Raw genomic sequence first — 17,884 nt, forward strand, 5'->3', positions numbered from 1 at the left:
GTTTGGATTGGGGTATGTTAGGGTGGATGTGAGAGGAAAGTTTATGGGAGTTTGTGAGTGATGTGATGGTTATGAGAGAATTTTAATTTTTTTTAAAAGTGTGAAATGTTACTTTACAGATTAACCCTTGCCTATTAAAAAAAATTAATAATAAAATGAGTTGTTTTTGTTTAAAAATGAAAAACTTTCACACATTTCGTAGATTTAAAAATTATAATTAAAAAAATATATGTTAAATGTAAATATGTATAATATAAAAACTATAATTAGAAAAAAAATATGTATTCAACAAATTAAATAAAAACAGAACTTCAAGTAATAAAATTGAAAAATAAATCAAACATTATATAAATAAAAAGATATTATTTTTTAATATTAAAAACCCTCTAGAAATGAAAAATAAAAAATACCAGAACAACAAAAATATAACGTAATTAACAATAAAAAAAATTTCATAAAAAATTATAATAAAATAAATTATAACTCATAAACATAATAACTATATATAGAAATATTTTAATATAAACATAACAAAAATAAAAATAAAAACAAAATTTCAAATAATTTCTTTAAATATTAAACATATACTATAAAATTAAAAAATAAATCACATCTTATATAAATAAAAAATTACTATTTTTTAATATTAAAAAACCTCACAATAAAACAATCTAAAAAATACAACAGTAACAAAAATATAACTTAATTAACCATAGACAAAGATTCCATAAAAAATTATAATAAAAAATAAGGATAAAAACGTATTAGTAGTATAATCCGATATAGTTCAATAATTAATTATTATTATTTTGTTTTATTAAATATTTGTGTTAGTTAAATTTATTTAATAACTACTAATAGGTCAAGAAAAGACATAAAAATCAATATTTTATCACCATGGATATCCCTTTTCAGAGAATATGCTTTTGCATGCATGAGTCATTTAAAAAGTATTGTGCTCATTAAACCAAATAAAACATAACATAATACATAAATACATATTTTAATATATTAATTATATTTTCAGTTTCTAATGAATAATTTAAGTTAGAATAAAATTATTTCAAGTGATGGATTGTTTTTAGGGATTTTTTGTATTAAATAAATTAAATATTTAGTATAAAATAAAATGAAAAATGTTTAGTATAACCTTTTGGTGATGACCATGATCCAACCGAGGTAATATTTTCAATTTTAATTAGATATAGTATATTATTTTCTTTTAAAAAAACTAAATCCAACCACATTTAATAAAATATCTAATTAGAACTTGAAAAATAGGTATCACCTGATCTACTCTAATAACTAATATATAAATGGAAGATTTTATTTAACTATTTTTTTACACTAATTTATAATATTTTATAAAATAATAAACAAACTTAAAACTTCCTTAAAATTTATTATGATTTGTTTCTTCATTTTAAATATTATATATATATATATATATTTTAAACATTGTACAATAATTTTTTTAAAATACTAATACATTCAAATGAGGGTAAATTTGGAAATAAGGGATGCTGACATGGCTTTCCCTCTACATCTCTTCATTTTGAGGGGAGAAGATATTTACTGTTCACAGGTATATCCTCTCCTTCACTTCCCTGCACATCCCTTGATCCAAACCATAGATATCCACTCACATCCTTCCTCTTGAACAGTACATCCATGGAAGCAAACAGGGGGTTAGGGTGTGTTTGGATTGGGGAGTGGATGTGTGAGGATTTGAGGGAGTGGATGTGTGAGGATGTGAGAGGAAAGTGTGAAGAAAGTGAGGTTGTTTGGATTGGGGTATGTTAGAGTGGATGTGTGAGGAAAGTTTATGGGAGTTTGTGATTGATGGAATGGTTGTGAGGAAATTTTGATTTTTTTTTAAAAGTGTAAAATGTAAGTTTACAAATTTATCCTTGTCTTTAAAAATATTTGAATAATGAAATATGAAATATTTTTATGTGAATTTGAGTTAATTAAAATTTTGTAAATTATTTCCAATATCGATGAATAATTATTTAAAAAAAAAACATGAGTTTCTTATCATTCTTTGAACATAGACAATTTTCATAAATATAATAAGTTTGTAAATGGTGTGACGAGTATGATTGAAATTTTAATTTTTTTAATTAATAAAATATTAAGATTATAAATTTATTCTTATATTTAAAAATAATAATTAATTAATATATTTATTTATTTAAAATTAAATAATATAAAAATAAAAATAATAATAATATTTACAAAAATAATTTATAGAAATTATATACATAATCAATTATATATTATTCATAATTGATTATATATTTTATTATAATTATATTTTTATTATAAATATACTTAATATTTTTGTTTTGTAATATGATTTTATCTTTATTTTTTTTATTTGTTTTCTTGTCTTGTTTATTTTTCCTTTGCCTTCACTTTAGCATGTCAAAACAAAATCTGGGGTAAATTGGGAAAATCACCAATGCTGACGTGCCTTTTCACAACAATATCTACATATTAGAGGAATATGATTTTCACTGTTCATGTGGATATCCTTCCTCACACTTCTGCGCACATCACTTGATCCAAATAGGGGATATCACTGCACTTTCGTCCTCGTGAACAGTACTTCCCTTGAAGTAAACAGGCCCTTAGTGTTTGGACTCTGACTCTCAATAGAGAGTAAAGATGTAAAAGTTTATTCAATTAAGTGTTCAATATAAAGACACGATAAATGTTATAATTAACAAAGACACATTGGTGTAGTTGTTGTGTGTATTTATATGGTCTTGTTTGGTCGAGATTACTATGATTAAGATTTTATTAACTAATTTTTCTGTATGGTTTGATCTATATTAATATATTGTGTTTTTAACACATTTTTCCTACGAGAGTTGTGAGTCGGTCGGTATCGAAATGTATCAAGACTGTTAAACCCCTAACGGTACAAATTTTAATTACAAAGATAAAAGATAACATAGTAATTTTACTTTATTTTTAAAGAACAAATAATTTATAATGTTTTTAAAGTTGATTTAACATTAATTAAGAAATGCATGTTAGTTAAATTCATTTATAATTCTCAATTTCTCATTAACTTTTTTATTTATTTTTTATTAATAAAGAAAGAAGAAGATGAAGAAAAGGAAACAAAATAAGTAACAAAATTAAGAAGAAAAGGAAACAAAACAATTCTTACTATTATTATAATGATTACTTTTTATAGGGTAAACTCTATCCATATTCCTAACCGCGTCATTAGATATATAAATAGAGATAACATTCCACTTTCTATCGTCATATTCACTGTAAGAACTTCATTTATCTGCTGTTCCTTCGTTTTTCTTTCTGCAATGGACGAGATTTCAACAACAAACCATGAGGTGGTCTTAGATGTAAACAAGGATGTCTCTAAAACAACTGAAGGCTCACTTTCCTGTGTCAATGTTTTTTTCTGGCAAAAGGTGCGTCCTAATTTCTTTTTGTTGCCTAAATCCGCAGAAAGAAGAGTAAAATGAACTTCTTTTCATATCTTGTAATCAACATAATCTTAATCTACTGATCATGTTGAACTAGAAGCTTTGAGATTGGAAATGCCAACATGGTTTTTGTTTCTTTGATGGATGCAGTTGGTAGCTGAGGTGGTGGGCACGTATTTCTTGATATTCGCAGGGTGTGCTTCAGTGGTTGTGAACAAGAGCAAAGAAAACGTGGTAACACTTCCTGGGATATCAATTGTTTGGGGACTAGTTGTGACGGTGCTGGTTTACTCTGTTGGTCATATCTCTGGTGCCCATTTCAATCCTGCTGTCACCATTGCTTTTGCCTCCACCAAGAGGTTTCCGTGGAAGCAGGTGACCCAAATTTCCCCTTTTTCATTCATTATTGGTTCAAGTTGGTGGGAAAATATGGGTCAAACGATAGTTCATTTTGAAATTGTGTTGTAAGACAATTTTGGTTAATTCATACAATATTTCAATGCAACTTAATTTTCAAAAGAGAGATAAGAGGAAAAGTAAAAGAAACATGGGTGATGTGAGGTACAGAATTATTGAGAAAAGTATGTGTTGTATAACATTACATCTCACCTTAAAATACTTATTTGCCTTGACCATTTTATACTAGTTTATTTATTTGCCTTGACCATTTTATACTAGTTACTTGTCTCAATTAGTCTTAAAGTTATTGGCATGGTTATAGTTATGTTTGATTGAACACTGCAGGTACCAGTTTATGTACTAGCACAGGTTGTTGGATCCATACTTGCAAGTGGGACTCTGAGACTAATATTCACTGGCAATGAGAACCAGTTTCCAGGAACACTTCCATCTGGCACTCACGCCCAAGCTTTCGTGGTTGAATTCATAATCACATTTTTCCTTATGTTTGTCATATCTGGGGTCGCCACTGATAACAGAGCGGTGAAATTTCTTGTCCCCTCAATTTTTGTTTTGCTTGTTGTTGGTTATACATTATAATTATCTCTGAACAACAAGAAAAACATTTTGATTAACACGCGTGCAGTCAATTAAGGTTGGCTAGTTGTCTAAATATATTTGTAGCGTTTTGAATCTTTTGGAAGAAAGCTACAAGTTTGCATCACACGATACGTCTTATAGTGAACAAAAATCCAGATTTGAATATTTGTCTTTCTTGGAGCCTATAACATGGTGGCCTTTGTTTATTCATTTTATTTGTTTTCCAATCTTGCAGATCGGTGAGTTGGCAGGGATTGCCATTGGGGCCACGGTGCTGTTGAATGTGATGTTGGCAGGGTATTGTTGCATATCTTATCCAAAGCTAATTGAATATTATTACTATGCAGAGTGATTAAAAAAATGCTGATGATTTTGTTATATGACAGACCAATCACAGGAGCATCAATGAACCCAGCAAGAAGTTTAGGCCCTGCGTTGGTGCACAATGAATTCAGAGGAATATGGATATATTTAGTGTCTCCAACGTTTGGGGCTTTTGTTGGTGCATGGGTGTATAACAGTATTCGTTACACAGATAAGCCACTGCGTGAGATCACCCAAAGTGCCTCTTTCCTTAAAGGAAAAAGGCTTACTGATTCCTCTACCTGATTTATTTCAACTGTAACTCTTGCATGCACATCTAGGGAAGAATTACTTGTATACTTTGTACCAATTATCAAAATTATAAAAGTTTTCCTTCTCTCTCTCTCTATTTTGCATCAATAATGAACACTACTTAATAACATTATTAATTGCATTTGATGATTTTCTAAACTGATTTCAAAACAATATGTCTTATAAAGAAATACCATTATTTGAATTTTATTTTTCAAATTTGAATATAGTATATACAGGTATAAATCAATGGGTTTGTTGGGTCCACTTTTAAAATATTTATTTTCTTTCATATTTACTATATTCTAGTGAAATATTACTAGAATAATTGAGTTAATTTGAGTTTTTGTCTATAATAACAACTCAATGTGTTAATTTGAGTTTTATCCATAAAAACGACTCAAAATAGTATATATTTAGATAAACTTTTCTATAAGTACTTAAAGGAGAAAGAAAAAAAAATTATTATAAAATTAAAAAAAAAATCTGTAAAAATTTTCATATACAAATTTTCTAAATTTTTATTTTTAACTTGTACATAATAATTTTAATTTACAGCAAAAATTATTAATTTTCTTTTCTAGAACTATTTATGAAAAAATGTTCAAACAAAATCATAAACATGTATTTGGATTCAGGCATTTGAATGGCTGGCTAACCTCTGATCCTATGAGCTAATTGAATTTATCTTTTTATTAATAAGAATTAAATATATATATATACATATATATATATACATATACATATATATATACATATACATACATATATATATACATATACATACATATATATACATACATATATATATACACATATATATATACATATATATATGTATGTATGTATATATATGTACGTATGTATGTATATGTACGTATGTATGAAAACTTTCCATTTACGCACTCCTTTCAGCGAATTGACTATACTATTGACAAAACATATTCATTTAAGAATATTAATTGGACTACCATTATTTCCTAAATAATTGTGATCCACCACTAATAATAACTATTAATTAGAATATTAATTAATCATTAGATAAATGGAATATTGATTATTAATTATTTAATAATTAATTACTATTATTATATTATAAAAGTATACTAATAATTTTGTAATATTGTTATTATTATTAATTATTAATTAGTACATCATAACAGTATACTAGTTAATAATTTAAAATAAAAATTAAAAATCAGTTATATAATTAATATCAATTATTAATTATAAAAGATATACTAAATTATTACTTATCAATAAATAGAATATTACTTATTAATTTCAAAATATTAATCAAAGTTAATCCATCATGGTCAATTATTTTTATAAATATTAACTGCCTTCTATTAATAAATGGAGACATTAAGAAAAGAATAATAATGATAATTTATCTCTAATATCATAGTTAGTAGTTCAGAATGCAATGTAAACTGATGTCTATCAATGTTGAAAAATAAATTTTATTTATCTATTTTTAAATATGTTAGGGGAAAAATAGTTTGTCAAAAGGATGATAAAACGGAGGTGAGGAGAATTGACAATTTGACATTGATTTATTAAAATAAAATAAAAAATAAAATTTAAAAGGGTAAGTTTTTGTATTGTGTAATTTAAATGATGATATTTATAAATTAATTATTAATTATTGTTGAATAATATAAGAGGTAAAAAATAAGTAATAAAGTAGACCAATTTTTTCGGCCTATATATTTATTATGACGAACTAATTTGATTCCATTTATTTTTATGGTCAAGTTTAAAGGGTTAGATTTAACCTATTCTATTATCAAATTTTCAACTACATAATATATATATATATATATATATATATATAGTTTGTCAGATAATAAATTTATTTATTTATACAAATTTATTTATTTTAAATATTAGAAAGACAGATAATAAATAAATAGTATGATATGAGCAACAAAGGGAAGAGAAAAAAGACACTTCCTGGATATAGTGGTTCCTACCAATGAATTAGGAAGAGAAAAATGATGGAGGAAAGAGAAACAAAGAATTGAGAAAGTGGGAGAAATTTCATGCACAAGGGGTATGTTTGAAATAACATCTACCAAATACTTAAGTGTGCTGCAATCGGAAAATAGAAATGGGTGGTGCAAAAATACAGACCCTTACTGTTTCTTCCTGCACCTCCATATATTATTCTCTCACCTCCAAAAAAATTTCATATTCCCAAAAATACTTTTTTGTAATATTTCAGTTTATAGAACTTTTCTCAAATTCATAATTAATTTCCATATTACATAATCCGAAAACCTCTGAAAATTACATAATCCAAAAACTTTTTTCATATACATGATTAGTTTTCAGATTATGAATGTCTTAATCCAAAAGTCTTTTTTCAAATGTATGTCTGAATTATAATCCGAAATTATTCTAATCGAAAAGCTGGAGTTGGCAAAAGAAAGGATAAAAAAAATATTAAACCTATGGGGTGCAGTAAGAAACAGTCACCTTTTTATTAGTTGGATTTAGAATTTGAAAATAAAATATTCAAAAGAAAATGGATGCACTGACACATGGCCTGTGTCAAAAATATTGTCTAAACCCAACCACTGATGAAAAATACCTGCATGCACTGCATATTCTATAATATCTCACTATTATAATTTATTATATGATAGAATATTATTTTCCGTTTTGCTAAACATTTTGTCTGATTTTCTTACGAAATAAAATTAAGTATTCTTGACAAGTTAAAAAAAAGATAGTGACAAAATAAGTAAATTCATATGGACATAGATATGGTCAAGTAACATTCCAAGTAAACATGTACACATGCTGATCTGGAAAGGAAATTAAGAAAGAACAATTGGAACTCGGAAGGACAAAAGAATTTAAGTTAGGATGCCTCACTAAACAAGATATACATGGCAGGAAAAGCTAGGTAATAATATTATTGGAAGAAAAAAACATCTTCTGTTGTGGTCACACGATGCCTTGGGAAGAAACTTGTCTCCTCAACTTGAAGTACCAGTAACAGGAGCAGAACCACTCCCTTGCCTGGTTCTTGGAATAATTATAGGCAAGCAACACACTAGAACAAATAGTAACTCCATCATAAAAGCCATCATTGAGATCCATACAAATATGCTCAACTTCCAATGCCATATGATTCTCTTGAATAAGGGAAGTTCTGATTCAATAATAACCGATGAATCATATATTTGAGGAATGCCAGCACCAGGTGGATATTCTGCTCGGTGCTCAAGTGTTATTTTTAAGCATGAAGTTGGTACATTCCCTTCAACAAAACCTCTCAGCTTGATATTCAGTGTCTGGGTTTCTGATATAAAACCAGTGACAAGTGGTACAATCTTGAGGAATGTCATCATTAGCCGGATAGGCTCGCTTATGAATTTTAACATGCAAGGTTGGTTTGCAGTCCAAATTGTTTTGCCATCAAAAGACAAGAAGTCTAGCTTGATCTACGAAATAGGTAATTCACAAAAGAATTCGTAAGCAACAGTAACCTATGAAGTATGAACTGTAAATATCATCAATCATCACAGTTCAGATTTTTAAGCAGAACAATACAAGAAAAAGGAAATGGAAATTTTAACAAAATGAAATTATTAAGGAAATCATGATCAAACAATCAAAGAAAAGCGATCCCTTATTTGCCTAATAAATGCAAGTAACTACTATTTCGCAGCACCCACACACACCACACTGATAGGAAACATAGCACGTAGAAAGAAAAAAATAACCACTTGAGGTATAAATTTAGCTTCTATGTAAAGGCCAGTGAAGTCTCTTCGTCTCTAACACAAGTAAATATCAAACTTGGCATATATCGCAGAAGAGGATTGTGCTGATAATTCTCTACCCTGTTTGTTGTCACCCATTAAAAATGAACAATTAGATAAGGGCACCATGGATTGGAGTCTCTAAGCCAGTTCAATTCCTAACAAACGAGTTCAATGGCTGGAAAATCTTTGAATAATTGCATGAGAAACAGCAGCAGCACAGATGCACATAGCCACAGTAGAAGCTATTGGGAAACTAATTCTTGAAACACTAGAATCATGTTTACATCATTTCTTCTATCCAAACTCCAATCCAGCAATACTGGTATAACGCGAAAATTAAAAAAAGATATCCAGAGTTAAAGCTAGTACCAGGTTGACACTTAAATGCTACAGAACTATCGATAGAAGTATAAACACTATAATATAACCAAAACCATCAAAGATTCCCATATTAACATTGCACATTTATACTAGAACAAGTAAAACATCATGCAAGAAGTTCATGTAATTCTCTGAATTAATTAGAATGAATCAGATAAGTGATAAGTACCTGAAAGATGCCTAGATTTGTGTTGTATTCTGACTCTGGCACAACCAATGAAACAGTGACCTGCACCTTCTGCTTAGCAGGTATAACCCTTCTACCCATCCACTCTCCAACAGCAACGTTCGTCTTAGAATCATGCCCACCCCCAACATTATCACAAGACATTACAGGCACCAATGCAACAGGACTCTGCTTGGTGTAATCAAAGTTAAAACCCTGACTCATCTGAAAAGGCTTCTCCACCAAACTCTTCATCAAAAACCCACTCACCACAAGAGAACAAACCAAAAGAGCAAATAAAATGCAACAAACATAGACTGACCACAACAATCCCCACCCACACCTAAATGCAACATTCCACAAAGACTTGTGCTCTTTTAACATCCCCTGAGCTGAAGAACCAATGCAGCCAAAAACACCACACAACACTCTACCCAAAATATCCACCAACAATCCCTTCCCCTTTCTAATTGCTCCAAAAGGGTCCATAAAAAACATGAAAGCGTGTATCATAAACCACATCGGGCATTTCACTAACACAAAAAAAACATTGATTTGGAACACAATTGCTCTAATCACCAAACCCGTTACATAATCGAGTGAGTTAATAGGGGGATTACCGAGTTCCACGGCCGAGTCCGCGGAATCGGTGGTTCCTTCGTCATTTTCGGCGGTGGTTAACGTCGATTCCTCGCCACCCTCTTCGGTGGCAACGCTTGGAGATGGAGAGGAACGAAGTTTCTTTTGTTTCGAATCGCATTTCTCGAGGGAATCCTCGTTTTCTTTCGGAGTTTCGAGGCTTCTATCGCTCCTTAGGTTCGTAAAGGGAACGGTGGTCGAAGTATCGTCGGAACCGGTTTTCGTGGGTTCCGAAGCTGGAGAATGACGGCGGGATGAACGGCGGCGGATTGTGGTCGCCGGAGATGGAGGGGGAGGGTTGAGGTCGGAAAGAATAGAAGCATCGGTGGAAGATTCCGGTGAAGTATCAGCGGTAGCGAGACAATGGTCGAAGGGGCAGTGAGGTAAGGCGTCGAGGAAAACGTCGTCGTTTTGGTCGTTTAGGTGGTTTGGGCCTGGAAACGATGAGTCCATTGAAGATGAAATGATGGAATATTAAACTTGAGGGACTTGTTCATTTTGAAGCCACTAATTTCAGAATTTGCTTTCTGAAAAAGGAAAGCATATTTCTAAGAAACACAACACAAGAGAAAGAAGATTCTATTGCAAAACAAACACAAGAAGGTCCTGCTATCAAAACAATTACGTGGTTTTTTGCTACTATTTTTTCTGAGATAAATAAATTCATAAACATTCTCATGTTTAAGCTGTAATTTATAACACAACTTACACGTTCCCAGGAGAAAGCAGCATATACTCATCAATATTCAATATGAAAATAAAAATTAATAAAATATGGTCTTTTCGTGATCATTAACATTTTCTTTTTCATATCTTTCTGCATTTTCTTTGAATGACACTTTATATTTTACAATTTTAGGTGGGTGAACAATTAACTTTAATATTTTTTATTATTGTTTGTTTACTATCTTTGTAATGTTATTAGGATAGATTAAGATTTTTTTTACTGGAAAATAATATTAAAATATTTAAGATTTAAATAAGTTTTTAGGATATATATATTGACATATTTATTATTCCATATCACGGATGCACTTTAAATATTACTATTTCCATATCGCAAGTTAAGTTCTTTCATAATTTTTCGTTATGACTAAAAGTTCTGTAACATTCATTTAAGGAAGTTATATGCTGTGTTCAATGAAGTGATACTGAAAAACAGATATGAAGGATTGAACCTTACATGGTATCCAACCAAGTCCAAGGCATTGCATGACGTTTTAGATTTTAATCACTTTATAGTAATCTGATTGATGCAGAACTTGATATATTTCTCCAATGATATGTGATTATGTTTTGAAGTTCTATTAGTATAACTAATTTCTCTACATTGTAATTTTTTTTAATTCAAAAGGAGAATTTAAATTTCTTAATGGTATATTGTAAATTTAAAAATAATATTAATATAAATTTTCAAAATAATTATTATAAAATTATAATTTTTTTTTTAATAACATCATAAGTAATTTTCTCTCATTAATCCTTCCTAATTATTTAAGGAGTTTTTTAAACATTTACTTACTAAATAAAAGTTGGTGATAACTAATGACTTAATTTTTCAACAATTTCACAGTGTATAAAAGTGATCTGCAAATATCATGATAAAAAATTTATTATTAACACCTATTTATCAATTACGACCGATAAGGATGACAAGTATTAAAACTCCAGAAAAATACCAACTTTTATTCGAAACACAAGAAGTATAAAAACAAGAAGTTTGGCTAGGTTGAAGAACTCAATCTTTCACATTCCTCTGGCAAAGCTGGTGGTGTTCGCGGTGGAGGACGACGGTTCGCAGTGGAGGGCGGCTTGCGGTGGAGGAATCGCGGCACAGAGAGAGAGCTTCTGATTTTAGGAATTGAAGTGAAAATGGTTGATGATGAGAAAGGACAGCACATATAAGATGGAGGTTTTTGCGGGTGACGGACCAGCCCGTCCCGTCGACAGCCCACACGGACCACGAGTTATGTGGGGCGGGTTTAAGTGGTTTGGCGGGTCAAAGAGGGGAACCCTCCCCCGCGTTATTTCTTGCGGGCTGCGGGCCGGCCCGCGCGGCCCGTCCCATTTTGCCAACCTATGTTCTATAGAAGAAGTTCTTGACTTGATTGAAGGATCACAATTGTGGTTAGAAAAGGTAATTTAAAAACTTTTGATTATTTTTTTAAACTCTGTTATCTAATATTGGCATACGTGCTACTAATGGTTATTTGTGATTATAGACTTTTGAAAGGTGTGGTTATAAGCCTCCGTATGTTAAAAAATGATCGATGTTTAGCATTATTTCTTTTATTAATTTTGTTTTACTTGAGATTCTTTATAGGAGATTGGGAGAGGAGACTTTGGTCCTTCAAATTTTGTCTCTGTAAGTATCTAATCATTTAAAAATTGAGTATTTGAATTTGTTTATATTTTTATGAATATCTATTTAGCTGAACTGATAGTCTTTTGTTGAAAATAACTATTTAATAAAAACAAGACAAATTACTGATAAATATATTAGAGCCTTAGTCAACACGTTAATGGAATACATTTCCTAAAAAACCATCAAATAGCAGTGTCTTCAGGGCACCTTCATTTTCTGATTTACAATCCTTTTTTTCCAATTTAGCCAAGCCAATTTACTCCTCCCTTTACTATTCTCCACAACAACTGCTTTGAAATTCTTAATAACAGGGTGAAATACCATCTTTGGAGCTTTGTAGATAGACAAAAGACCATTTGGAAGAAAGTCGAAGACAATGATATAACATCTAAAAGATACATGCTTGTTGTTGCAATTCTTGACACCAATTTTAGCTTTTTCTATGCCACCTCTTTTTGAGTTTAAATATATATACCTACCAAATTGCTAGATTTGGTTGTTATATATATGGTGTGTGTTGACTGTTGAAACTCTGATTTGTATTATAACTACTTGGTATTTCGGCATGAACCAACTCTTTCCTAAAAGCTTTAGATGGGAAAGCTAACATTTTTTAAACAACCTAATTATGTCTCAATCTTAAACAAGTAATATATTGTTTTTCAAAAGAAGTTAACCAAGTGGAATAATGAAGAATGTACGCATAACCAAGTCACAGCTTGTACAATACTGAGGAGAAAGGAGTACTTCATCTTCCCTATGTATGGTTTCCTGAATTATTTGGCTACCTTATGATTTTCTTACAAAAGGCTATGGCTTATCATGTTTGGAAACATATGGGAAAGGTACAAGGAGAAAGCTGCAAATGGTGTTCATGATTATTTGGCTAGCTGTAGTCTAGGAGTCATGGCTACACCACACTGAAGTAGTATCTAAATATTCATAAATTTGTGCATAAAACTTTTTATACTACAAAGTTCAAGTCATTTAATATAAGTGTTTGAGTGTAGAAGTATAGTATAATTTTTGGAGGGTGTAATGTAATACTGAAATGATCTTTTCTTTATAGAATAGAGTACTCGGTGGGATAGGAATATTAAAACATGTGATTCTTATGCATGCTCTGTACTGTATTTTTTTGGCTTCACCTGGTGAGTCTAAGCCAATATTGCTGAATAAAATTAGCCTTTTGTCCTAAAAGAAAACCTAGTTTAGTTTGTATGAGAAATGCTGTGATCTAGTTTCAACCAAAACAAGGTATACACATACAGATACAGTTGTGTTGTGATGTAATTGAAGTGGCAAAAATGAGTCCCTGAATATAGGAGTATGTTAAGAGTAAAGAGAGTAAGGCATATATAGAAGCACTAGCACAGGAACCTTCTCTTTAAATCTGGAGGCATCATCAAATGGCATAAATTTGTGCTACTTCTAATTCAGTTTCTGAGCCGGAGTTTGATCCACTAATGAATATGTTGTCTTTCTTCCTGGCTCTTTGATAACGTTTACTCTTGAGCACATAGTACGTCATAACACCAAGAACACCAGCCATTGTAACTCCCCCAGTAATAGTCACCAACAATGCAGCCCACTTGTGATGCCTACCAACTACTATATAAGACGCCGATGTGAATGCAACAGTGGTGCATATAGATGCTAGCCACATCATCTTGTTGATCACCTTCACAACCCTCATCTCAGACTTTGTTCTCCCTCTCACAAGGGTGATCTGAACTACCACAACAGCCAGTGACGTGAAAAGCGCAACGGAATTGCACAAAAAGAAGACTTCAAAAGGTATTGTGCCTTGCATCACTGCCACCCCACTATCATAATCTCCACCCGGAACAGTGAAAATGGCAGCAAATGCAAGCGTGGCAAAGAGAACTGCAACCACCGTTACTGTGTTGGTGGCATTGTTGATACCTTGTCTTTGTAACTTGAGTAGCTCCAGGGCGATTCCGTTCACGTTCTTGTTCGTTTTGCGAGTTTGTTTGAGCTGTGAGCGAACGTCCTTTCTAATTTGCGTCACAGTGTTCCTAATGAGCTCATCCCTTGGGTGGTTCAGATCGTTCGCATTAACTGCATCGTTACGAATTAGGGAACCTCTTATCTCTAAGATTTCTTCTGATGGTGGAAGGGATTCAGCAATATCAAGAGATGTTTTGTGGTCCCTTGTTAAGGCATTCACGTTCGTCTGTGGAAGAAGCAATAGCTCATTCACTATCTGCATGAAACTATGACATATTATAGGAGTTTAATTTCTCTCTATTATCATTGTAACAAGTTTTATATAACCACATAATCAAAGACCATACTCAATAAACTTACCATAAGCATAAAATTTTCAACGGAAAGTACTTGTAATCATGTACTATTTTCAATCATGTTTTAAGAAAAATAACAATACTCTTGTTGAGTTATTCAGGTAGTGTAGAATACCTCTACTCTCTTTTTCCTTGTGGCTATGTGCAATGCAGTATTGCCAAACTTATCTGGAAGCATGACAGTTGCTGCATCAGTGCGAAGAATGCTCCTGACTGCTTCACAACTCACGCCCTTCACAGCCATATGCAGTGCAGTTTGGCCTTTCTTATCAGTTCTTCTAGCAAGTTGTTTATCATTGGCGAGCAATAAATTTACAACATCAATATGTCCTTGGCGGGCAGATAGATGAAGTGCATTCTTTCCGTTTGATCTAAATGAATCTATTTGACTAGGGTCACGTGACAACAAAAGTTCAACAACACTCGTATGCCCGCCTGTGGCCGCAGATATAAGAGGGGTTGCATTTGATCGGGAAACTGTCTTGATTAGCCCCGAATCACGTTCTAGTAGCAGCTTAACAATACCTGCCAAAAAGGAATTAATTTTCATTAGCTATTGAAGGTTTAGTATAAATAGTTATACACGTACGTTAACTTTCTAAAAAATCTTTACGCCTTTTGTGGCATAGATTTAAGGAAAAGGATTGTTACACACCTTCAAGCTAATAGATACATAAAGAGAAAAATATACAAAAAAAAATAAAGCAGTGTCTATAAGTGAGTGTACTTTCAGATAGAAGCGTCTGCATATATATCACTGTTATCGATTTAAACCACTTGTTATTGTTACTCTTTTCTGCTCCAATCAAAAGTAAGTTAAAGAAAGACAATTATGTAGTTACTCGGTGTTCTTAGTCCTAATCTTCAACAAAAGTTAGCACCAAATAAAAACATATGTTAAATCAAATTTTAAAGCGAAAACTCAAATTGTAACCTGAAAATTGCAGTCAAGTTTTGTCCTAAAAAAATACTCTTCTAGCTGTTAGTTATTTCTGGTCACATGGTAAAAATATTAGTTCTTTCAGAGGCAGGGAAGAAGAGAGAAAATTAACGAGAGGTGAAGATTTGATTAGGTTGAGGTTGTCAATACATACATAGGTGACCACGGCTAGCAGCAATATGAAAGGCATCAAACCCTAGATCATTCTTCAACGAAATCCCTTCGGTAGAAGAATAGAACAGAATATCTTGGACCACATCAAGGTGCCCTTTATCAGCGGCAATAAACAACGCCGTCTCTCCCAACTCATTCACATCATTCACAATGGCAGACCTTATGGCCGCGACCTCCGCATCGAAATCAGAGCTGCTCAGAGTCCCCACCATCTGGGCATCGATCACGTCCATAATCTTCCTCACGGCCACCGAGTCGCCGCGCCGCGCCGCCAGGTGGAGCTCCGTGTCGTTGTGGCGCCCCGTCACCTGTCTGACGTACTTCTTCTGGCCAGCGAGGTTCTTGGAGGACGAAAGGGACTTGCCGGAGTTGGAAACCAGAAGAGCGTTGCCGGAAGTTGAGAGCACCAAGGTGGCTTTCCTCGGAGTGATGGCCGCTTCATGCTGATTAACATTATCTGCAACCTTCTTTGTGTCCATGAATAATAAACAGCGATGGAATGAACCGAATGAGCTATGTCATTCACAATCATGTATTCCTTTCACCATGAGTCACTGGCGACAAGAAACTCGACATCTCGATCCGCACTATGAGCCGAACCATGTTTCTACGACATGCAAAATGCATGTAAATAAAGAAATAATACTTTTATACTCCTATAAAAATACTCTCACCTAACAACTAACTTTAACAATATAATAATATATATAAAAAATGAATCAAAATAAATAAATGCTTTTGTCTTTTAGTATCACTTAAATTTATTTTGTTGATATACACGTATAAGTTAACAACATTGATCACATTTCTATTAAGTGATGATTTATAAAGAGTTTGTTATAATTCTTTTATATAAATAAATACCTTGTATAAAATAATATGTCGGTAGTTGGATTATACTATTTGAAGTTTTCTTTTTAACTTTCTAAGAAAGAAAAACTTGTTCTTAATAAATTTTTGTGCGGATATCAGTTAGAATTATTTAATACTCTACTTGAACTGTATTAACTATTAAAATTAATAAAATTTATTCTTAAACATCAATTTATTATATAAGAAAATAATTTGCATGGATATGATTCCTGTGGTTCAACTTATAAATATAGAGGATTGAGCCACAACACAAAGTTTATTTGATTTGCTAAAAAAACATGAAACTCGATAGAAAAATAATTATTCTGTGTTTGATTTTAAAATAAGTCACATAGGAACAAAATATAATAGTATATTTTGATATTTGATAAATCACGAGACAACTTTTTTTTTTATCGTAATACAAAATACTTCCTTTAGTCACTATTATAAGGTATATTTCGAAAAAAAATAGCTATTATAAAATACAATTTCAATAATTTTTTTTTTCATTTATATATCTTTATTAAATATATGATTATAAGAACTGCTATTAAATAATGAAAATAACGTTTTAAAAATAAGTAATTAACAATTGTCCCTATTTATGTGACTCTTTATCGTTCAAATTTATATCTTTATTTTTATTTAATATTGATTTATTTTAACCATTAAATAAAGATGTTGAAGACTCTCGATTCATATAAATTTTTTTTTAAAAAGTATGAGAAAATATCTGCGAAGACATTCTGACGATCAAGTCAGTCCGAGAGTTAGGTACCAGAAGAATAAGAGTGAATAAACCTTGGGTGTTGTGCCTCTTCTGCTATTTATATTGCTCTGGATGGACTTTGATTGTTGTGGGCATGCTTTTAGGTCCAGTTAGAGGCCCAATTGCACCTTAACCATGCTTTGTGTTTAATCGGACTTATTCACGTCTAATTACGTGTTTGGGCGTGACATTTGTCGACTAGTCGACTTTTCGGCTATCCTGTATAACACTTGTTTAATTAAAAAAGAAATAAAAACTCTCGTTTTATTAAAAGGAATAATAAGGAGTGTTGGTAGTGATGTATTGCAAACCATTAATTTAATAATAATTGATAAGAGTAGAAATGAAATATTAGTAAAAAATCAGATTAATTATTTTTTATATGTATAATATATTGTCTAAAGTGACTTATAA

The 17,884-nt window shown here is 31.3% G+C and overlaps 3 protein-coding genes and 1 long non-coding RNA gene across 4 annotated transcripts; 2 read left to right on the forward strand and 2 right to left on the reverse strand.

Moving 5' to 3' along the window:
- Nucleotides 1–3,224: 3,224 nt before the first annotated feature.
- On the forward strand, nucleotides 3,225–5,166 carry LOC137812176 (nodulin-26-like). The gene is made up of 5 exons (XM_068614092.1): nucleotides 3,225–3,446; nucleotides 3,612–3,836; nucleotides 4,206–4,403; nucleotides 4,696–4,757; nucleotides 4,847–5,166. The coding sequence occupies exons 1-5, from the start codon at nucleotides 3,336–3,338 to the stop codon at nucleotides 5,067–5,069; spliced, it is 819 nt and encodes a 272-aa protein (XP_068470193.1). The 5' UTR covers nucleotides 3,225–3,335; the 3' UTR covers nucleotides 5,070–5,166.
- Nucleotides 5,167–7,810: 2,644 nt separating this feature from the next.
- LOC137812174 (seipin-2-like) lies at nucleotides 7,811–10,846 on the reverse strand. Its single transcript, XM_068614090.1, has 2 exons — nucleotides 9,405–10,846; nucleotides 7,811–8,530 (listed from the first exon to the last, which is right to left on the reverse strand). Exons 1-2 carry the CDS (start codon nucleotides 10,491–10,493, stop codon nucleotides 8,063–8,065), a joined length of 1,557 nt encoding a protein of 518 aa, XP_068470191.1. The 5' UTR covers nucleotides 10,494–10,846; the 3' UTR covers nucleotides 7,811–8,062.
- An 848-nt stretch (nucleotides 10,847–11,694) lies between these two features.
- LOC137812178 (uncharacterized) lies at nucleotides 11,695–13,610 on the forward strand. Its single transcript, XR_011081240.1, has 3 exons — nucleotides 11,695–12,177; nucleotides 12,364–12,405; nucleotides 12,717–13,610. It is a non-coding gene; the product is annotated as an uncharacterized lncRNA (long non-coding RNA).
- An 88-nt stretch (nucleotides 13,611–13,698) lies between these two features.
- Nucleotides 13,699–16,451, reverse strand: LOC137812173 (ankyrin repeat-containing protein ITN1-like). Its single transcript, XM_068614089.1, has 3 exons — nucleotides 15,827–16,451; nucleotides 14,848–15,257; nucleotides 13,699–14,632 (listed from the first exon to the last, which is right to left on the reverse strand). The coding sequence occupies exons 1-3, from the start codon at nucleotides 16,323–16,325 to the stop codon at nucleotides 13,811–13,813; spliced, it is 1,731 nt and encodes a 576-aa protein (XP_068470190.1). The 5' UTR covers nucleotides 16,326–16,451; the 3' UTR covers nucleotides 13,699–13,810.
- Nucleotides 16,452–17,884: the final 1,433 nt, after the last annotated feature.

This window comes from Phaseolus vulgaris, chromosome 2 (genome assembly GCF_000499845.2).
Source record: "Phaseolus vulgaris cultivar G19833 chromosome 2, P. vulgaris v2.0, whole genome shotgun sequence".
In the NCBI taxonomy this organism is placed as follows: domain Eukaryota; kingdom Viridiplantae; phylum Streptophyta; class Magnoliopsida; order Fabales; family Fabaceae; genus Phaseolus; species Phaseolus vulgaris.

Coding starts and splice junctions, on each gene's coding strand:
- LOC137812176 (XM_068614092.1), top strand. CDS start 3,336: ATGGACGAGATTTCAACAACAAACCATGAGGTGGTCTTAGATGTAAAC. Junction 3,447..3,611: donor ATGTTTTTTTCTGGCAAAAG/GTGCGTCCTAAT, acceptor TGATGGATGCAG/TTGGTAGCTGAGGTGGTGGG. Junction 3,837..4,205: donor AGAGGTTTCCGTGGAAGCAG/GTGACCCAAATT, acceptor TGAACACTGCAG/GTACCAGTTTATGTACTAGC.
- LOC137812174 (XM_068614090.1), bottom strand. CDS start 10,493: ATGGACTCATCGTTTCCAGGCCCAAACCACCTAAACGACCAAAACGAC. Junction 8,531..9,404: donor CAAATCTAGGCATCTTTCAG/GTACTTATCACT, acceptor CCTATTTCGTAG/ATCAAGCTAGACTTCTTGTC.
- LOC137812173 (XM_068614089.1), bottom strand. CDS start 16,325: ATGGACACAAAGAAGGTTGCAGATAATGTTAATCAGCATGAAGCGGCC. Junction 15,258..15,826: donor TGCTAGCCGTGGTCACCTAT/GTATGTATTGAC, acceptor CCTTTTTGGCAG/GTATTGTTAAGCTGCTACTA. Junction 14,633..14,847: donor CAAGGAAAAAGAGAGTAGAG/GTATTCTACACT, acceptor AGTTTCATGCAG/ATAGTGAATGAGCTATTGCT.